Source organism: Triplophysa dalaica, chromosome 12 (genome assembly GCF_015846415.1).
Source record: "Triplophysa dalaica isolate WHDGS20190420 chromosome 12, ASM1584641v1, whole genome shotgun sequence".
Classification (NCBI taxonomy): Eukaryota; Metazoa; Chordata; class Actinopteri; order Cypriniformes; family Nemacheilidae; genus Triplophysa; species Triplophysa dalaica.
In genome coordinates, this window is record NC_079553.1 from 18,855,717 (window position 1) to 18,879,476 (window position 23,760).

Here is a 23,760-nt window from a genome sequence, read left to right on the forward strand (position 1 = left end):
CACAACTTGCTCGACGCCTCCTCCGGTGGAGTCAACAGGTGACTCGTTCCCTGCAGGCCACACACCCCGGGCAAACTGAACTAGACAGCCGACGTGCTTTCTCGCCAGTTTATGCCTCGTGGAGAGTGGCGACTCCACCCCCGTGCAGTCCAGCTCATTTGGAGGCTGTTCGGGTAGGCCCAGGTAAAACCTGTTCACCTCCCGTAACACCACCATTTGCCCGCTTGATAGTCCCTGCCCTCGGCACGGATATCCTTGCGCACAGCTGGCCGCGGGATGGGCGGAAGCACACCTTCCCCCCCCCAGGAGCCTTCTTGTACAGACTCTGTGCAAGGTCAGGGAGCAGGAGCACCAAGTGTTATTGGTTACACCACACCGGTCTAACCGCACTTGGCCTCAGAGCCGATGCTCTGGACAGCGACTCCCCCTGAACCATTCCCCTGACAGAGGACCTGCTCTCTCAGGGGAAGGACACGTTCTGGCATCCCAGATCAGACCTCTGGAACACCCATGTCTGGTCTCTAGACGGGACGAGAAGATCCTAAGATGGCTACTCCCCCTATACGGCTGAGACCATCACCCAGGCTAGGGCCCCATCTACTAGGCGGTTACACGCCTCTAGACGGTGCCTCTTCTCGTCCTGGTGTCTTTCTCAACGAGAAAGACCCACTGAGGTGCTTGATCAGGATTGTGTTCCCCTCCTCACGAGACTGGAGACTAACATCTCCCTTCCACACTGAAAGTGTATGTAGTCGCTATTGCCACTCATCACGACTCAGTCGGTGGAAAGTTTCTAGGGCAACACGACCTGGTCACCAGGTTCCTAAGCAGCGAGAGGGCGGAATCCGCCTCATCTCCGCTCCATACCCTCTTGGGACCCTAAGTGGTCCTGGGGAGCCTCAGGGCCCCCCAAAGAGCCCCTCGGAGGTTCCGATCTTCCTCATAGAGTAAGACGGCCCTCCTGACGGCGCTCACTTCCTTCAAGAGGGTAGGGGACCACCGAGCATCCTCCGTGTCCCTGGATTGCCTTAAACTCGGCCCTGGAAACTCTCACGTTATCTTGAGACCCAGGCCCGGATGCGTGCCCAAGAAGTTCCCATTACTCCCTCCGGGGCCAAGTGGTGAACTTGCAGGCGCTCCCCATGGGGGAGGAAGACCCAACCCGATTAGTGTTGTGTCCAGTACGTACTGGACCGCACGCAGAGCTCTGACCAGCTCCGTGTCTGTTGGAGGACAGCAGAAGGGGAAGGCTGTCTCCAAACAGAGGCTGGCGCACTGGGTCGTGGACGCCGTTACGACGGCATCCCGATCTCAGAATCTCCCATGCCCATTGGCAGTGAGGGCTCACTCCACACGGAGTTTAGCCACCTCCTGGACACTGGCAGAAGCGCCTCTCTAGCAGACATCTGTAGAGCTGCGGGTTGGGCTATGCCCAAACACCTTCGCAAGGGTTAACAACCTTCGCGTAAACCCGGTGTCAGCCCACGTCCTGCGTGGCGACATGTAGGACTGGCATCCGGGGGGGCGTATGCCTGCGAAAGCACCTTTCCACCCTCTAACAGGTTGGGTCAGTGTGCTATTTACCTTTTCTTCTTACCCGAACACATCGCTAAGAAACTGGTACCTCACCAGCCTCCCTTCTTACCCAGACACTGGTTAAGAATAGGCATTCCATCCATCACCAAACAAGCACCCCCTGGGGGCTGGCTGGGCAGAGCAGCCTTCCCCCTTAGGCCGGGATACCATGTGAGCTATCACAGATAGCTCTAACCGGACCTAGTGCTACCGGACGTCTGTAACACCCCCTCCGTGGGCTGTTCCGTCTGATGTATCCTCATGAGAATGGTTCCCACTCCTGGTAACCCATGAGCTTCCCCAGGTGGGCCTCCACCTCGCGGTTAACTACTCAGTCCGCACGTTCCATGCGTTCTCCTCCAAGGACGAGACCATACCTATATCCACCATATTCCTCCCCACGGGTAGGAGGTGGCCTCTGTAGCGCTTCTCTGATTAAGAGTCGCGCTTACCCGGTGTAAACTGATCTGGACGGCCTCTCGCCTATAGAGAGCTAAGGCCCCGTCCGTGAAAGTTACCGGTCAGGGCTGTACCCATCTTTCTCCAAGAAAGCTCTGGAACCCCCCGACCACCACACTGGAAGGTTACAGTCTCACGAAAGCTTCGAGATGACACGCCCAGGCTTGTTACCGTCGCTTCGCTAGAGATTGTGACGCGATACAGCGTTGTGGCGTTTTCCATAGGCAACCCCATCTGTCGTTCTCGACACAACGTCGAGAGACCGACAGAAAGGGAACGTCTTGGTTACGTATGTAACCTCAGTTCCCTGATGGAGGGAACGAGACGTTGTGTCCCTTATGCCACGAACACGTATCGTATTCTGCTGCAGTTTGAGAGGTCTCAGGCTCTTCAGAACAAAGGTAAGTGAATGCTGCACGCCGGCCTCCTTTTATACCGGATTTCCGGGGGCGGAGCCCGGCATGCAAATTGCATTCGCCAAATTTCATTGGCCTTTTCTATAGTAGTCAGAGTTGATTGGTTCTCAAGGGCGAACCCCATCTGTCGTTCTCGACACAACGTCTCGTTCCCTCCATCAGGGAACTGAGGTTACATACGTAACCAAGACGTTAATTTTGGTTAAAACTAAAATGAATTCCTTAAAGCGCAATATGTGGTTTTATGCATTTCATATGTGTTTCAAGTGAAATATAACTAGGCCATGATTACATCACTTTTGAAGGCAAACCCCTCCTCTGAAAAATGTAGATTGTAGGATTCAGAAATGGGAGCATGTCTCTCTGTCTGAGCTCCAGAGCGTCACATTCACATTGAAATCTGTGCGTTGTCTGGAAATCAATGCACAGGCATTTCTCAACATCGATTATACAATTATACAGGTTAAATCATCAAGCCCACACACATTCCTACAAGTTACACACACACACACTCACTCCAGGTGCAGGTACTTCATGAGCTGATTAGAAATGCCACGGGGGAGTTGAACATCACTCTCAACAGCTTCAGCGCTACACAATGGAATCATAATTAATAGTAGCAGCAGGAGGCAGCGCTACACACACACATGCATGCATGCATACACACATACACACTAAAGCTGAAGTATGCAGCATGAGAGACTGCAGTGTCACCAAAGCCTTATGCTTAAATAAATACACTTACAAAAAGAACTATGTTTATGTAGTATCTTTGTGCATCATGTAAATACAGTGGTACTTCAATCTTAGCACCATTCCATCAACTTTATACCCATATAAAAAATAACCAAATCTTTCTAAGAGTAAAAGTTTTGTTTTTTGGAAGATGGATTACCAGATGAATTACCATTGTTTTATTACAAATACCATGGTAAAACTGTGTAGTAAAGGCAACTGCGCACTAATTATAGACTTTTTTTCCAGTAAAGTGTGTGTGCACTCTCAACTATGTATTTAACTTTAAAATTATGCAATTCTCTCTCACTCACCCACTCTCTCTCTCTCTCTCTCTCTCTCTGACCGTCTGCTCTTACAGCCTGGCTCACTGCAATCAATTATTGTTACGGTAGCATCATTAATAATTTCCTAATGAAAACGATTCTGTTGATCTCTGTTGTATTTTAATTAAACATAATTACGCTGGCGCTCAGAGCTGCGGTGGGGACCCCTTCAGGGTACAACCCAGTTTTAACACCCTGATAATGAAATGCTACATTGTGCGCAGTTGTTTGGTTATTATGCGCCGCAGTATTTTGCGCTGTTCAAAGATAAGAGATAATAACGCCGGCACCTCCGCACGCTTTGCCTGCGTGCCTTTCAAAGGGGAAGATGAAATGAAAACAATTTAATGGCCTTAACAGTTTAAAACGTGACAGTGTTTGTCTTTTGTGTCGCTCCAAACTCAGCTGGCATGTGTCCGTCTCCCAGCGCTTTAATGTCAGCGTGAAACCCCTCACCCAGCGCTGAGCTTCAACAAACACAAACCGAAACCGAGATAAATATATGTTTGAAGATTCGGTTTGAGCGGTGATGAAACGCTTTGGTGTCTATTAGGTTTTTAAATCGAGAACTGGTTGCGTTTGGAAAAAATACAGGAACCGAGCGATTTTTACGATGTTTGTTTTTCATAACAGTTTGAGCATCTTGAGATTATTGGTGTTGTATTAATTACAAGACTATTGACAGTAATTTCTTTTTTATTCATATTTTATAATAAAAACTATTCTTTTTTAATTTCGTGAAAAATTTCGTTAAATACGCGCTTTTCTTGTGCAACTACTACATTTATAAAAACAAGAACTTTTAGAAATTAGATTTTATTAAAAAAACATGATATCGCTCACTGAAATGACTGTATCTCTAGCATCTGTTGTTTATTATTTGGGCTAGTTTTTTCAAATGTACTAAAATACTTCTTTATGAAATCTTTATAGAATCAAAACTGAAAAGAATAAAAGAATCTGAATCACAGCTATGAGATTCACAGCCCTAGTGTCCATATACAGGGAGAGATGATGAGAAAGATGAGGGAGGTCAAGGCACAAACGGAGGTCAAGGTAGCGTCTTTTCTGACTGAGTCACAAAAAAAACGCTCAATACAGATGCGTCTACGCAAATCAGATGGAAAGAAATGAAAGAATATGAGCTAGACACAAAGACACAGCGAATTAGTCCAGTTCTGCGGAATATGAGCTTATGTAAAGCGCTCTTGTTACACTGGTCAATTTCCACACGCACAATGGCCAAATTTCCCCCTCGACTCCTCTGACACGCTCTATCTGACTGTTCCTGCTTCTAAGAGGCTTAGAGGAAAAATTTAGGTGACCTTTAAATAATCAGACACGCTAGAGCGGAATATCTACTGTCCGAACGCACGAGAGCTCAACCGACCGCTGCTCGTATTTGAATGGAATACATTTTATTTTGCTGAGTGGGAATTTATGTCATTTCAGTGTCTGACAAGCATGTTAACAACTGCTATACATGATCCGACTTCACAAAAGATCGAACATATCCTACGTCACATATTTAATAATGTCACTAAATAATTGTAAGATCAGAACATTCAAAGCAACTAAACCATTGTCCTGACAAAAAGTTCAGAGTGAAACACAAACACACAAACCACAATGGCACTGGCATCATCCGTATTAGATGACATTAAGTGTCAATAAAATAAAGAGATTGAACTAGATGGCAGGTAAGGACAAACATCCCAAAACTGTTTGTGTCTAAGTTTGGTCTCGCTGATTATTCTTGCTACTCTGTTTTCAGTGTGAATTCTCACAGTCGCCCAGAGACGCCCTCAGGGAATCACACACGCCCAACAGGCCTGAATATAATAGATTAAACCGCACAGGATTGTGGGATCCATGTATTACAGTACAACCACACAATTCTCTTTCTCACCATAAGTACTGATACTATGTGCAGGGACCGGACTGAGAACGGACTGAGGCCTTGAGAGAACCCTGATGCAAGAGTTTGCAACAAAATGTCAATACTTTTGTAATGTATCCGACAGTCTAGCCCTTTTCTTAATCTTGCCTGTTTTTATCATCAAGGGGTACCATAAAGGTACTTTTTTGGAAGGGTATAACATTCATATATCATATCTTTTACTTGGTACTTTAAAGTGGTAGTGCACCCAAAAATGAAATCATTTTTATCATTTACTCAGTAGATATTTTGAAGAACGTGGGTAAGCGAACAATGGCGGTTCCCATTGACTTGGATTGGTTTTTTTGTCTTTACAATATAAGCAATGGGTACCGCCGTTGTTCAGTTACCAACATTTTTTTAAATATCTTCTTTTGTGTTCTGCAAAAGAATGTAAGTCATACAGGGTTGAAATGACTGAATGAGATTAAAAATGATGACAGAATTTTCATTTTCATCACAAAAAACATGGTATTTCTTTAGTATACGTCCTAAAAGCAGTTAAAAAGCATCATATATCTGAAGTATTAGTTTGATAAAATACAGCTTTTCACAGTTGAATCAGTGACCTCGCAATAAAATCATTTTCTCGCTCTAATACGAAGAATGAGAAGAAATTATAGAGATTTAACGAAACACTCCCAAAATCCTGTTATTAGCCTTTTTGTTTCCAATATTCGGTCTCCTGGCAAAAAGATTAGTCGATTTTAAAAGAACTGCATAATCTTCTTGAACAGCTTATCGAAACTTTAATGATTTGCTGATAAAGTGCACAAATGAAGGCGCTGGTAAAGAGGATCAGTCCTTGGGTACTAGTGATTATGAGATGAGAGTGGGGAATGAAAAATCCCACGTCTCGGCGCAGAGGAGAATCATGGGTAATCATGCACAAAACATTCAGCTGAATGAGAGCTCTCGCCGTTTTCAAATCGCAGTACTTTCCTTGTTAACTTATTCATACACGTGTTGCCGTGTTCTATGGCCATCAAAGCACTTTATATTCATATTCAACCAAAAATATGAAACATGAGAAAACACGTGCGCAGTCAATCGCATGTCTTCGGGCCGCACGCCGTGTACACGAAATGCAAACACGAAAATGGCAAATGTCAGAGAATGACATTTGTCAAAGCAAAGTCGTATTGACCTTTGACCCGACGACTTTACACCACAGAACGCACTGCTAATAGACGTGAGAGACAAAGCCAATCTTAACATCGCTGTCTGAACGAGAGCCGTTCACATACACATGTGAGAAAGAAATACATTTTAAGAGATGCTGTGTGTGTGTGTGTGTGTACGGGGCAGATAACGGTTTTCTTACCTTTGCTGTAAACCACACAGTTGTTCCTGTTGTCGTCGGAACCCTGCCAAGTCATATCCAGTAGCCACCTGGGACCGGCGTTCAGCACCAGCGGGACCGATGCTTTCCTCTTCTGTAGAAGTGAAGATAACACACAGACACAAATCTTTAGTATTTACGGAGATGATTTAGCAACAAGCTAATACGCAGAGTAATACTGTGATCTTTAACAGGGACGTTCTGTTCGGGTCAGAAGGTTTGATTTTGAATTTTCTTGGTCTAGCCACTAGTATGACAATGTCATGGTATCGTATATGTACTCATGACACAAAGCAGAGTTGAGTATTTTTAATATACTCGGTTTAAAAACATGTTGACGCCGTCATTCGGAAACCTTGTATGTCTAAAATCACTTTTTTCAGGAAATAGAAAAAGCCTGTACTTTTAAATGATTAAATACAAAGTTGACAAGCACATTTGAATTCTTCTTAAAGGTAATACCCAGTGACAAACATAAAGGGTGACTAATAAAATTAATTTATGACAAAAGAATCACGAAATATGGATATACATGGTTTTGGAAGGACAGCAGCGATATACAGTATATACTGTACACAATTACATTGATTTTAAACAAACTTCCAAAGGGCCTCAAGACGATAGAAAGCTATTACGAATAAGACAAAAACAACCTTAAAAAAGCTAAAACAACTCAAAACATTTAATAACAAATTTACAGTGCACCTGAAGTACTGGCAAGCTCTTAAATAAAAAAAAATGTGTATGGGACTTTAAATAATCGAGGGAATTAAATTCCATCCTTAAAGGGACAGTACACTTTAAAATAAGATGTGTTCCCCCTCATTTTGTTCAAAACCTGTATGACTCTTTTTTTGCTGTGGAACACAAAATAAGATATTTTGAGAAATGGTCTTCTGTCTATACTGTCAATTGTAGGACAATATTCGTTGGTTAACAACAATCTTTAAAACATCTTCTTCTGTGTCCTGAAGAAAAAATACATACATACATGAGAGTGAGTAAATGATGCAATAATCTTCATTTTGGGGTAAACATTTTTATGTTGAGCTCTGTTCAGACAGTCTCAATCTCAATGACATAAATGATTAAACTATAAAAGTATGCTTTTAAGTTTCACACGTTACTAAACAGAAAATAATTCTGGGATTTATGTGGAGATTGCCAACTCTAAAGCGCACTTTAATGGTGTGTTTTCTGCTTTCAGTATCAATAACCCCTCAACCGGCCCGACCCTGCAATCCCTCGTCCTCTCATTTAACTCCAGTGACTGTGGAGTTATCAGCCCAAAATGTCCCCCCCGACGAGACAGTTTCTGATCTCTCCGATTACAGCCTGATCTCAGGTGCCTGGGAATGGCATAAAGAATGTGGATGGCTTTCGCCGGGGAGAAGGCGAGCGTTCAGAGCTGAACTTTGCCCACATTGTGCCTTCCTATCGCCGCCATCTCACTATTTCCTCCGACGGGCTGGGAAGAATTTAAAGAATCAGTATCCATTTCAAAGGCCGATTGAGGTTACGTTTTATAATGCTCCTGCAAATTATTTCCAATGTGTAATGCCATTTTTCTTTTTGGGACGGGGTCGAAACGCTGCGCTTTACGTTCTATCTGTAAGGTGAAAGAGGTAAGATAGAGTGAAGAAACTAAAATGCACTCACACTCTTTTGTGGAGAAAGAGGGGCCGTTGCCGTCTCGTCTCTATATCCATTTTTTTCTATTTCAATTTTCAAATGGCTTTTTTAAAGGCCAATGAAAGCCTGGAGAACATGTTCGCATCACTCTGAGGCAGGATTGGTGGAGATCTTGGACAGCTGTTACAGTAGCCCATTACTGGCAGCCAAAATGTCTGTCTTTCTAGGCCATTAGACGTGACGCCGCAGGCACACCTTCATTAGAGTGCAGCAGAAATAGTTTAGCTAAGTGAAAATGGGCTGCAGTCACTCTCAGGGACCTCACGTGACTTCATTTCCTGTCTCTGCATCTCCTGTGCACATTACATCTTGCATTTGTCCCTACAGCAAAAAGTAAACAATGCATTCTTAATAGAAAAATATTACGCATTATATTCACGACTTTAAATCTAAATGGAGTTCGAACATATTTGGTAATTTGGAAGAAATCATTTAGAATAGCACAAATGAGACAATGGCTGATATAGACCACTTCATATAACGTAAACACTTTTATTTATTTATTTAATCTCACATAATTAAATCTTGAAGATATTAGTTGAACTTTTTAGTTTAACATGGGTAGGAATGATCTGCTGTGTTAAAAATTGAAACAGGTAAGTTCTTCTGGACCAGCAATGTTTACATCTTTTGAAGTGGTCTATAAGAATATAGATCTATAAAAAATTGGGTGCATATTGAAGACCTATAAGAAATACAAATCACAACGATATATCGTTAATATTTAAATTAATGTTTAATATTTCAGTGATAATAAATGGAAATGCGCACACATCTCACAAATGTCTCCATTAGAGTTTCAAAAGAGATCTCAACAAACTGAGCTCCTATTTGTCATGTCTAAAATCGAAAGGAAATAAGGTCTCTATATGAACTCAACACTTCTCTCTCATTTGTTTCTACATTTTATTGATTGAATACTTTGTTGTCTTTTCAAATCTGAGCACAGGTGAGACTCTATTCTTAAACTCTACAGGTGAGATATGAGTGATTTTCAATGTTGTTTTCTCTAAATAAGAACAGCAGACTGTATTTAAATAAAAAGTCTAATGTGCTTTCCATTAAATGTCACTGTTGCCTTGAAAAAAGAACCCGAGACATCACATTAGATTATTCATCTGTGATTCTTCATGATTCCATCAAACTATAATTTAAATCATGCTCAGAGAACTGTCACTGTAAGAGTGATCTGACCTGCAATTGACAGACAAAAGCTCGACCACAAATGTTTCTGCCCCTCCCGGATTTCCATGTGGGTGTCTTTCCCCACGCTGGCAGCGATACAGAGAAACCTCGGTCATTTAAGACGGCTCCCGTTTCACATCTCAAATTAGCCATACAATAACGTCTTATATCCAGACTGACCTGAGAATTTTGCAGCTCAGTCAAAGAGCACCGAAGACCGACGGATTGTTGCCACGACAACTATCTAAAATGAGAATCGGATTAACCCTTTCTCTGATCCTCGGCGTCTGGAGTCATCACTTATTCGGAAGCAAAGGTCTGCTCTCTCATTCTCACTGGGAAAGAGAATCGAGGCCCAGTCGCCCCACAGCAAAAGATGCTTTAATGAAAGATAAGGAAAATAAATTCTGTAAAAATGGGAAAAGTGATCTAAAATACTGTTGTTTATATTTTATGGATTGGATTACTACATACTGCGTAATACTGTATACTTGAATAAACAATATATGAAACAAGTATATAAAAGCACACAAAAAAAGGAAATGTGTGTGTGACTTTTTAAATTAAATAATAAAGTGAAATGATCTTTAATTTCCAGACAGATTGTGATATGAAGCTTGATTTAAGACCTTCACACACAGTTCTGTGTATTAGTAACAGATCTCTGGTCTCACTGCCTCTCTCTCTCTCTCTCTCTCTCTGTCTACACGTGTAAGAGATACAGTGACCAAAATAGTGTAGTCAGCGAGCGAGTGATTACAAACTGATGCTCCAAATTCGCTATAAAATGAAAATCAATATTTCCACACGATGCTGCAACATAAAAGATAACCTTCATTGATTTTTCGCGACTTAGGTCTGTGTGATAACATCTAATATAAATTTTCAGCCGGTCGGATTTGGATCAGAGCAGGGAAGCAGAGGCCGCCGATAAGTTCCTCGCTAACATTCCACAGCATTGGATCCCCCTTTCCTTTCCCTTACTTTTCCCCTTCTCTCTATCGCCCCCACCTCTCTCTCTCCGAGCGCCGCTGTACTATTTATAATTGGCCCGGTACGGACGAAAGCTTCTATCGGGAATCAGCTCTAATTTTTATTACGGAGCAGCTAAAGCCTGTTCCAGATAATTTGGAAATTTCAGGGGGAATTGTGATGGAGCTGATGGCAGCGGCGCAAAGGCCTGCAGAATAGAGCTAACCTGTAATAGCCTGTGTGGCGGCGGCTGATTAAATGTTGCCGTAGATGAAAGAGCCGCCATCGCCGCAATAAATTAACCAATCACACAAATCCCAAGTCGCCGCTAATCCGGCCTTGATACCCTGATCCTCTGATCAGCTCTAGGAGGTGAAGGGAAGAAAGTGGATGGTGACACTGAAGGAACCTGACTCCAGGCCTGCGTGTAAACAACGGCTAATGATAGCACCGCTGACCGCTCGAGCCGGCCTCGCAGCTCCAGGGGACGCCAGGGATCTGTCCCCGGTGAGAAAGTGACCATGCTTTACTTTTTCCAAATAAAGTTGTAGGATGTAGAATGTTTTTTAAGTATGCAAAGTCTATCAGAACACGTGTGGCAAATTGTAATTTAACATATATGATACTGCAAGAACAAATATCTTGCATTTTCCATTAATAAATAAAATGAGTGCAATGTGCCTAAATATGTCACATGATTAGATTATAATCTATGCATTTTAAATTAAACTATAAAATGTATTAAAATATATATATATAATTTTATCTTGTTCATTTTATTAAAAAATGACTATAACAAAACAAGTTCAATACCTTACACATTCCCTGCATTCACAGCATATTCTCATTGAAAGACATGAAAATATGAAAGCTGTATGTCAGGATGACATGTGTACGGTTTGGAGGCAAAGGTGCAGGCTGAAGGTGAGGATAACAGGACCGGGCCCGCTCTAAGACTCTGTTTACAACCTAACGCACCTTCGATACGGCAACTTCAATTAATTGTTTGCCACGATGAAACAAATTGCATGTGGTCAACTGGAAATTTCATTAAGGCAGATTTTCCCGCAGCCCTCGCTATCTGGTATTAATATTTCCCCGGGCATGCCGGACGGGCGACATTTTTTCTTCCGCGCAGTAAACGTCCAAATCCCCTCCACGCGCATCCGCACACAATTAAGGACGGTCTAAAAATAAACCCTGATGTTTCTCCTTTTCATGTGCCGTTTGATAAACTAAATAAAGCCCGGCGTTTTTGAAAATCGCTATCTACCCCAGAAAATATATTCCCATGTCTGTCGTGCGTTCCAGCCTCCTCTTCTTAAATGGCAGCGGTTTCATCGCCCCGAAATGAAAAGATACCTCCCTCCTCGCTGCCGTTTGCCTTTCTGCTTTTTTTTCAGAGCGAGCATCTGCTATTGGGAAGCTAAATAACGGAAATATGCAAAAAGAGAAATTGCACGCTAATTCCCTTTGGAGATAGATCTTGGCGCCTGCCCTGTCATAAATCAGAGAATTTCGATATGAAATGAGGCAAGCTGCTCTAATCATTTCTGCATTTCAAATTGGATCACTGGCTCAATCGCTTGGCTTTTAAACTGCTTGCCTAAGAGCAAATGTGAGGTGGGAGATAATGGGGAGAAATCTCAGCCCGCGTGCCGTAGTTAGTTTACTGCTTGAGTGCAAAAGAATGCTTTCAGCCGCCCGCCCGCCCGCTCCCCCCACCTCTCCTCTCTGCGGCTTTTTCTTTTCAACTTTGTTAAATTGACTTTTTCGTTTGAAATCGATTAAATTGAGAATCACTGCGGCTCTACCAATCTTTTAAGGAACACCCATTGAGGTTCGCTCGGGCCTATCGTTTAGCCGTGTTCGCCGTTGCTATAGGAACCGTGCATATTTATTCAAAATCGCCCTGGCTAAAAACATAGTTTGACTTTGTGCTGATTTAATCTCTCTCTCTGAACACCAAAGATGTCCCATTTCTCCCTAAACAAGGCCTAAAATAAACACGAATTGAGATTAACATGGATTTTAATCGAGATGATGCACAACTGTCCAGCAGAACTGTGATGACATCATTTCCAATTCGAAGGAACAAGAAATACAACGTGTTTAATTTTGTTTGGTTGTATTTGTCTTCTTATTTTGACATGTCACATGCATTTTCAAAAAATCTCATCTCATCTCATTTTTGCTTTCTTTATTTCATCTCTAAATGCTGTAAATGAATTAAAAGAGGAGGCGTAGATGCCAGCCAGCACTTCATATCTCAGACATATTTTCATCTCCGAATGTATTTTTTTTCCATGTCAGGCATCGAATGAGGTTTCGGCGCAAATGCTGTCTGGTTTAATGAGCACTTAGCCTTCAGGACATAAACACCTTCTGTCTGTTTCTCCTCTAGGGTCAAATCATACAGTCAGAGAGCTGGTGGGGGCTTCATTAACACATGGACTCTGTGATTTATAATGCTATTATAAAAAAAGCGAATTTAACAGCCCTCGCACATCTGAAAATACAATCATTATTTACATCATTTAATACGTCATTCAATTCAAAATCAATTTATTTATAAGTATATTTAAATCATGTAACCACTAATTAACATTGATTTTACTATAGTTAAATAATAAACTGTGGTCATACAAATGGTAACTGATCCTACAACACTTAATGGAAATAATGGAAATTATGGAAAATACTAATGTATCAACATCTCCCGCAGAGATCCGCCATTATACAACAGAACAAAACCACAAAAACAACCTGCACAAATTCGCCCATACTTAAAAGCAAACAAAGGTATAGGGTGTTCGCCCGGTCGCTGTGAAGTTGAGCGCACTTGTGCATAACTCAAAGGCACATTACGTGAAGAGGACAAGGAAGCTCTGCATTCATAATATTGGTTTTGCATTGTAATAATGTCTAGAAGGCATTAAGTCAGAAGTCAGAGGAACATGCCCCGCTGTTGTGCACGGATTCAGCTCGTGAAATGGCGTGCCTTCTCCCATAGATCTGCCTATTTCAATTTCAATTTCCACTTTGAATCCAATTGCCGGTTTCTTTGATCTTTGCATGCAACTTGCAGCGAACTCCTACAGCAAGCGGCAGCTACTGAGCCACATAACAAGGTGTTCTGTGTACGCCCCGTACACCTGTACTGGTGTCTGCATGCCCGCTGGCTAGAGAGGCTGGTGGCATCTACCTGCAATCTGGCAGGGAGTAGGGAAAAAGTGAAATATGCACTAGCTGTGGCAGTCATGCATTGTGTAGTTTCTTTATTAGATGCGTTCTGTGACAGCAATTAAATATGCAGACGTGGGCAAGAGTTATGCTCAACTTTGGGCAAAAAATTTCATTTTTGTTTATAATATAAAAAAATTAGAAATGTATTAAAAAGTTGTATTTATGTTGCACTTTGTAAACTGAAGCTCAGCTTTGAGAAAGATATAAGGCTTGGGAAAAAAATGACACAAAATGTATATTTTTTATGTTTTTCTATGTATTATTTTGTCACTGATAGTTTGCTTTTTTGCCGGATAATTTTGTCTAATAAATACCCTTCATGCTTTGTCCAGTTTGTACCATACAATTCACATTTTGATAGTTTATTCTCATCTGAGGGGGATTTAAAAGCAAATAGTATCCAAATATTTATCTCTGGACATCACTTTTGACCACTGTACATAAGTCCCTTTTCTATACTGGCTGGACTGGGGGTATATATGTATGTATATATTCTGGTTGTGCAGATATATAATAAAAGTTCATTGCATGCAATTTTTTACATTTTTGAGTGAGTAAATTGAAAGATCAATATTTAATAGATCCTACAAATAAGTATTTATTAAATAGTATTTTTTTATTATTTGAATTGTCAGCTAGATATTTTTGCAGGCGGCCCAAGAAAAATGCCCGGCCCTGCTATACATGATCATATAAACAACCAAAATGAATGTAAAGAAATAACTTGGCATTGGTTTCCTCAGGGCTGTATAGAGGTAAGAAACATTTGCATAATTCTACAGTAAAACATCAAAGTTCAATACATTTTTAACCCTTCGCTTCATAGATGTGCCCCTTGTAAAGCTATTCCAAAACCAGTTATAGGTAAATACATGAAGAGTAAACACATCTTATCCAAGTGCATTAGTCCTGAACTCTCTTATCACTGTCTGTGCACACCGACCGCTAAAGGAACGGTTCGCAGGGCTGCGTACGCTCTTTCTTACCCAATTAGTTTACTGACGACCCCGTGGTCTAATTTTCCTGTTTTGACAGGCTCGCCTAATGCGCTAGACCACCGGGCCAGACGGCCAGACGCTGTCCAGACTTCTACAGCCTCCATCAAACATTTCCATCTCACAAAGGCTTCTGTGATAACGCACCAGATGACCGCTGCAAAAAATCTGCGATTTTCACACTGAATACTTTCATTTAGTGCTGCTCTACCATCTGGGCTCGTCTGATGAGCGTTTGTGTGACAAAAGAGGAAAGGAGAGGGCCCGCGGATGTCGGAATTGCGCAAACCTCGCCGATGGCCTCTTGCCTGAGAGGAAGTGAGCTTCAGCGAAATCAAGACTTTTTTCAGAAAAGAAAAAGTGGAGTCGGAGACTTGGGGTGCCAAATTTCACGTACCGTAGGAGGAATGGCAAATTTAAACAGAAGCACTTCGGGTAAATCGCTCTTGTACTGCATTTACCGACTTGGCCCGAAGCTCCAAACCAGACAATATATCACACGTTTATTTACTTGAAAGACAATTTCAGAACGGATTGCCAAGACTGGCTCACTGCACACTTCAAAATACACGCATGTACGTGAAAGTACAGCCAACGTCTCCACCAATTAGCCATCTCCACTTCACACGGCGGAATGTTGAATTCCAACAGGGGAATCGAGATTGCAAGTGAAAACTATTGTGGATTATCTCGGCTACTTTTCAAGGAAGTTGTTTCGACGTCCCACAAGTCGAGTCTTGACAGTGACAGATGGTAAAGCAGCTGGCATCTCTCAAACTCTTCTCCCTTGTGCTAGTTTATCCCCCTCAGTGTTCGCCGTGGATTCTGCCGTGGCGTATTCCAACACCTTTGGCAAGACGTGGCGCAAACCAAGAGAGACAACGCTGTGGACAAACTTATGTTGTTTCTTTGCTAATTCAGATCTGATTGAGGTTATGCAAAGTACCAAACTTCAAGGCAGGCGTAACTTTTTAATTCTTTCAAGACAAAGAACATGAAACCTAAACCAGATATTTTCTAATGTTACTTCTGGTCTTTGTATTTCAACAACTGTTGGGTCAAGACACTTTATTTTCTTGTGAATTTAACCCAAAAATTTCATCATTTACTCATGTCATTTCAAACCTGAATGACTTTATTTCTACTGCAGAACACCAAAGAAGATATTTGGCAGAATATTAGTGACCAAACCGCACTGACCCTCATTAACTTCCATTCTATGGACACAAATCCACTGAGACATTTCTTTAAATATCTTCTTTTGTAACTCCCACCTCTACATTTTGTAATAATGAATCAAGTCCCTGTGTTAACAAAAAAACTGCAACTAGTCTATAGTTTACTTTTTTGTGACGTTTCAAAAAACAACATTTACCATGGTAAAAAAAAACATCTGTCAGCTCAACTCTAAGATCCTTAAAATACTTTCTGAGGAGCTTGCTCTCAATGGAATAAACCAGGCGGTTTGTTGCATAATGTCAAAAAGGAAAGAAACCTTGTTGAAATGGCATCTCTGTTGAACAAGTTGACACCGTGAATTGTGACGCAGTGTTTAATGGTATCTTCGCCACCGATTGTGCTAAACTATGTAGCCATCACTTCAGTCACAATGTGGCGGCTGCTTATCGCTTGGTTTCCGTATCTGTTTGCCTGTTTGGGACATGCAGTGATGAAGAGGAGAGGGGAAATGTCAGGTTCACTTGTAGATCAAGTCGAGCATGTATTATCTCAGCTCTAGTCATCTGTAGCCACGGCAGCCGTCGGCGCTCTGAGGAGAGACACACACCCCCTGTTTCCTGTCAGAGAGCTGAGATGATCTTCATAGAGAGAGAGAGAGAGAGAGAGAGAGAGAGAGAGGGGTGAAGAATGAATCTCAAAACACCCCTCCACCACGAGGTCACGACCTCAGGTCCCCCAAAGCCCTTCAATGCAGCATTAGTCCTGCTCAGCATTACAAAGGGTTTATTAAGAAGGGAAGATCGGATGAGAGAATGACCTTTTGAGGTTTTGGGAGAATCAAAGAGGGCGTGATTTTCTGCATACATTTTCAGGAAAATGTGGAATTCAGTACAATTTGAATGATAATTCTATAGAGATTTTCCTAATGTGCATTGCTTTAAAAAAATTAAGTGCCAACTAGTGAGAAAAACAATAGAAAGAAACCAAAAATTCTATATTTGGCTTAAAGGCTTGTCAACACGAATAACATTAACCACATTGTTAAGATACTGTAACAATAAAATAGACACAGACATTATGTTCATTTATAAATGTGTGAGCCCTTTAAGAAAAAGTTAATCACATCAGACTTCTAATGTATGGACATAAACCCAATGCAAGTCAATGAGGAACAACAGTTTTTCGTTTCCAACATTTTTCGAAATATCTTCTTTGTGTACTGCAGAAGAAAGGATTTTTTATTCTGAAGGTCAACTTTAAATTCAAATGGATTGTGACTGGCCTTTCAATGTTTTATTGTACCTCTTTTACATGATCATTATAGTTATGGGGTGGACTTCGTCCTTCGCTTAAATTATAAACAATTAAAGACATGTATATTAACAGTAATCATTCAGTTGAGTTGCTTAGATGCGATTAAAATTAAGAAAATAATATAAAGTCTATGTTTTCAATAGAGCCACCAAAAACTATTTTACAAGGTCACCCAAAAAATGCTTTTATAATCTCTACCAAACATTTCAATGCAATGCACAAAATAAATAAATTAAAACACATCTAAATCATTGCCAAGATCACAAGATCTGATCCTGGTTTGCCTTATTAGATCATAAGGAACGCATATTTCAAAGCAAATCCAGTAACTAACAGCTTCATCTAGCACAAGAAGCCACAATATCCTGCTGAAATTATTTCCGTTTGTCTGTTATCACTAAAAATGACAAAACCAAGAGCTCACTGAAGCCCACTGTGGCAGATTCATATCTAATCAATAGTATTTAGGCACGCTTTCACATGGAGCAAATCATTTGTTTGTCAATTTAATATTTCATTACCCACGAAAAACTCATTTACACGTTCATTCACTCAGCTTTATCCTTTATCGTTTAAAGACACAAACAGCTATGAAGGATGCCAGAGAAGAGAGGATGTCACTAGAATTTGAGTGTCATTATTAACATGGAAACACAAGAGTTTCCATGAGAGTGAGATTGAGAGAGAGAGAGAGAGAGAGCAGAACATGTGTCTTTACATGAGTGTAAATTGCATGCAATATTATAGAAATGTATTATTAATCGGTATTAAGCCTATTTACTTATTTTAATTTATTTATAATACGCAACGATGCTAAAAAAAACACTATAGGCCACAAATAAACAACTCTGGGTTACGCTTTTTAACGCTTAACAAATGTTTAAATAAAATACAACCCACAAAACATTTATTACAAATTTTTTGAATCCAACATTTATGATTTTTATAATCAAAATGTTAAGAAACATAATTAAGATTTAATTACATTATATACAGTATGTCAAATTTTAATGTCAAATCAGTGTTTACATCTTGCAAATGCGTCTATAGAAATAAAAGCAAAATGAATGTGATTAAAGCATACCTGAAAAAATAAAAACTAATATTTAGGTGGCGTTTACATTAGCCCGTTGTCATTTACATTTAGGCATTTTGCAGACGCTTTTATCCAAAGCGACTTACATTGCTTTATCCTATACACGTTAACGATAACGTTAGATGAAGTAATCCATGTTGTTAGGCTACACGCAGACCAATCGACAGATGACATCACAGTTCTGAGAGCACGATTTAAAAGCTTACGGCTCTCGATTCTCTCTCGCGTTGCTGTAATGTCGATCCGTGTAAGTTAAACAAGCCGGTTGTTTACTTGACCCTTGCGAGGCTTGTCGCCTTCAGGCAGTGTATTGGTTCATACGACAGAGGCTTAACGAATCAGCGAAGCGAACGCAATAATACAGACGACCCAATCAGTGAGCGAATGAGGGCGTTTTCGCAGACTTTATAATACGCAGAAACGTAACCCCAGAGTTTTCAAACTAAAACGGGGTCAAACTCTGGAGTAGGAGTAGTGTAAATGCCAGGCGTAACCGTAGCAAGAATTATGCGTTTTTAAAGGAAAACGCAGTAGTATAACCGCACCTTAGTATTTAGTAAAAAAACGAAGTAATCTTTCATTTCTTATATTTTAAACCCCTCCCTTCAACCACCTGTCATAAACCCAGATATTGTATCAACTCCTCCTAAATAAAAATAAAAATAAAAATCTAAAATATTAAACTCATGGTCATATATCATATCTCTAATTGTGTAACTTGTTGTGAATCAGTGCATTCATCCTTTTCTAAGTGACGCTATGATCTATATTATTGGATAGACATGCATTAAAAGAGAAATCTAAGTCCTATTTACGAACCACAAGAACACAGAGTCCTGGTTGTTGGCTTTTCTTAACATGGGCACAAGCATCCGCACAGCAGTCTGGCAACCCCCATAACACTGTAGTGGTGACTTTAGAAGTCTAGAATTCCGCACTTTAGAAATCTAGTTTGGTGTGGATTTTACATGTCCTGACGCCCGAGCCAGGTGTTGAAAGCCGAGGCATTCTCATTTGCGCAGTCGCTGGTCTCATGACTGGGTAAAGCCCAGCGAAGTAATTGATGCATGCAATCACAAATTGGTACCCCGCCTAAACTTCGGGCCTATTATTTTATTAGATAAAGCCACATTCTGGGTGCCAAAAACATTTTGGTGTCCAACGAGGAATTAAAATCCTATCAAAGCTCACTAGCAGGCAACATTACAAACAACAGGGGAGATTTTCTGCCTGATAAATATAGCCTCTGATGCGAACGCCATCTATACGTATACAATGTGCCAAATTTACAAATGTGAGTTCGACTTGATTATGAGAAATAAACCCTGCTTGCATATATAATTAGACGTAAGTGTAAATAATTGGTAATGCATGTGCCAACATTAGGATGATGTTTGTGTGTGTGTGTGTGTGTGTGCGTGCATGTGTGCGTTCCACTCTCAAGTCCCACCGATTCGTCTTTCTAACCATGTTGAATCCTCTTTTCTTATCAGAGCTGCGCAGGCCTGCATCAGACTGCTTCTTGCTATGACAGAGGCTACAACAATAGGCATGCGATACCGCTGCTTAGCGCTGCGTTTCGGAGGGGAAACCTGCCACAGGCACAGATTACCAACACACACACATCCACTCTCTCTCTTTCAAACACATGCACACACTTCCACAAAATAGATTGCAGCCTCCAAAACAAAACATTTTTCCAAAGGCCCGGATCTTGATTAATGAAGTAATGACGAGAAGAAAAATATAATTTCAGAGGGGAAACAAAAAATCCACTGCCACTTGTTTAAGTTTGGGATGTGAACAAAAAACCTAAAAGAGGAAATAGAAGATTTTTTTCCCTATGCACATTCGACACACCTGCTGAATAACTGCATTACCTCACCTCGCGAATGCAGATAAAGACAATATAGCATGTTGTTTCTGCAGCCGTGTAGGTAAGACGAACGCAACGCTGGTTAAATGTGCATCTTACTGCTGTTGAATACTCACAGCGGTCTAACAAAACCACCCTTGAGGAAACAAAATATGATTTGAGGTTTGGTGGCCTCTCATTAAAGAATCAACTCTGTCACCTAAAATGTTGGGTCAAGATTAAATAAAAATAAAAAGTATGACATTTCGGACATTACATTACCGTAAGAATATTTGATTAAAATAATAATATAGAGCTCACATACATAATAAATCTTGATGAGGTATATTTCATATATTGAGATTTCTGACATTTGAATGCAGAATATCTTGGCCAATATGAACACTAGGTGAGAAACGAATGAAAACATCTTAGAAAAAACATCTGAGAAGAGAATGACGTGAGCAATTTTAAATCCACTAGTGTCGCCAAATTGTACAATGGAATCTGGCCACCCCCTCAACTGCCATCGGTTGGGTAAAAAGATTGCGGCCCAAACTGATGTCATTTGTTGTGCCAATGTTACCGTTGTGGGATTGTCAAATTTATTATAATTATAGTTGTATAGGCAAACGTTTTATAAAAATGATATCCAAGGGTGTATATTTCAAAAGCTTTTATTTGTGTATTTATTCTTATAGTTTTGTGAGAGAGGCAACTGAGATGAAACTGTTAAAATGTCTTTAATGTGTAAATTGTTTTGTATAGAAAGCAACAGAACTAAATGAAGAGTTTAACTGGACATTTTTTCTTAAAGGGATAAAAAAAATCTGTAATCATGTATTCTCTTGTTGTTCAAAACCTGTATGTGACTCTGTGTTCTGTGGAAAACAAATTAAGATATTTTGAGAAATGTCCATGTGGTTCTGTGTGCATACAATGTAAGTCAATAGGGCCAGTGTTGTTGGTTACCAACAGTTTTCAAAATATCTTCTTTTGTGTTTTGCAGAGAAGTGATACAGGTTTTAAATGGCATTAGGATAAGTAAATGAGTAAATAATGAGTAAACGAATTATAATGAGTAAAAAATGACAGAATTCTCATATTTGGTTGAACAATTTCGTATCACAGATATTTCTGATAACAATCTCAGAAACTAGGCTCAGATTTACCAAGTCTACGATCAAAATTTAATATCAATTGAAAATTTTAAAAGAAACTCAAACATTTCTCACCAAATATATCCAACCCAGATCATTTATTACATTAATTATAAAGCTAATATTTCTATGTTAATTATATAGCTAAATCATCTTAAAGGGATACTTTAGAATTCTGTCATCATGTCCTCACCCTTAGATTGTTCCAAACCTGTATACATTTATTTGTTTAGCTGAACGCACAAGAAGGAATTTGGAAGAATGTAAGATCTCACCCACCATTTACTGCCAGTGTAGGGAAAATAAATACTTAAAACAATTAGTATCACATTGGTACCTATCATCATTTCTCCAAAGCAGGTTTAGAAAACAAATCGACAAAAAAGTAGATCCTTACATTAAACAAAACATTTGAGCTATAAAAGGAAAACCGCACGCAACAAAATAATCCTCAGACAGACAAACATAAAATTGCTGAATTATGTTCAATAGAAAACTTGTATGATACGATTTTGGAACTAGAAAATAAAATCTTCTATTTATAATCCAAGCCAGATCAATATCAGATGATCATTGGCCAAAATTTCCCCCAAACAGGGAAAAATTCCCACCTGTCATTAATAGCCCCTAACACAGCATTTTAATTAAAGCAATGTTCATTCATTACATGAATATTGAACGGAAAGCCATTCTTAACAAACCCCCCAGCCTGGAAGTTTCCCTTGAATCTGTAGTTCATTATGAGATTGTTTCCAAATCAATTATTAACACTTAAAATGGACACTGGGCGGTGAGAGAGACAGAGAGCCATGGGCCGCAGTCAGGGTTGCGTTCGGTCCCGGTAATTACTGTGATAGAGACACCTGCTACTCAATAGCTTCGACCCGGACCAGCCGGCCGGCCCCCAGATGGCAGACATTAAATGTCTGAGTGTCATTATTAATTTGTGTTAATTTGTTAGGGGTGGATGGGCTCGCCGCTCACCTGTGCAGGGGCTGCTGGGTAATTGAGCTCTAATGGCCTGATTGATCAACGGCTAGCCGACTATCACTCAGACGCAGGGACGAAACGGCCTGTTCACAGAGCGGTTCAAACATCCGTCCGACACTGACACCACAATATATCTCAAATCAATTTGGAAACGTTTCAAAGTACGACTTCATCCGTTCGTTCGGATGAAAAGGGCCGGATATCATATTTTATTCACAGCCTCAATTATTTCAACACCACATTTTTCAATTATTTCTGGCCTGGTGTACGAAGTACAAATTCTACAGTATCTCTCTGTCCTCAAGCTTGCGCCACAATGTATTTAAACACTTGCGCCACTTTCTAAAACGTACAACGTGAAGGTCTTTCCATACATAAAATATTGAATCGACTAACAGGAATATACCAAAGTCACATTCAGCAAGCATGTTTGTTAGGTTTCAAATACAAATAATGTTCAAAAAGCGTTTGAATGTTCTATCTTTTGATATAATGTTATATCGATGTTGAAAGTTCAGCATTAAATCAATTATCTTTTAAAAGTGTCCAAATACATTTCGGGCCACGGTATCTGTGTCCACTTTCACCCCTCGCTTCAGAGTCTCAAATCAATAACTGTGATCACAGTGAGAGAAGACTCACTGAGTCGTGAATCATCTAAGTGAATCGTTTGGATGGAACGAAGTGGACGACAATCAGATCGTTGCATCTGAAGAGTTCTGCGCGTAAACACACACAAACAAACCCAACAGAGCGCGTCACTAAAAACTTTCCTCCGGTCTCCACTGACTTCTCTCTACATCAGATGTGCCGTCTGCACCGATAAGCTCTCATCACATGACCCTATCTCTGCCCTTCAGACTTCACATTCCCCACTCAAACAAAAAGATTGAACACGTTTAACTGTTTATACATAGACAATGGTCAATGATCCGAGTTGCCGATGGCCATTTCCAGTCGCCAGTTTGCACACAAAAACGTACATCACAAATAAATAATCAATGAAGTGAACATTCAAATCCACATCATTTTCAAAATGAACACCGTGAAGATAACCGTTAATGGTTTCCCAGTGCAAACCATTCCGTATTCCCATAATGCAACAGTCACAGACTCATATCTCTTTGAAAAGCACCTTGGGTCCAGTTCATTTCACACTATCATACCAGCAGGTTCCATCTGTCCCAGATCAGACAGTTAAGAGGGTCACGCAGATGCAGTGGATTGAAAATTTGAACCATCTTTGTGTTTAACCGTCTCTGTGATTCAACATTCATAAAGATG

General features: G+C 40.5%; 1 protein-coding gene across 3 annotated transcripts in view; it reads right to left on the reverse strand.

Annotated features, from left to right (window-relative positions):
* Positions 1-23,760, reverse strand: part of zfpm2a (zinc finger protein, FOG family member 2a) — a 143,276-nt gene that overhangs the window by 49,616 nt on the left and 69,900 nt on the right. For all 3 annotated transcript variants that reach the window (XM_056763030.1, XM_056763031.1, XM_056763028.1), the window contains exon 5: positions 6,775-6,886. In XM_056763030.1, coding sequence (XP_056619008.1) covers positions 6,775-6,886 — 112 coding nt within the window. The remainder of the gene's footprint in view (positions 1-6,774; positions 6,887-23,760) is intronic.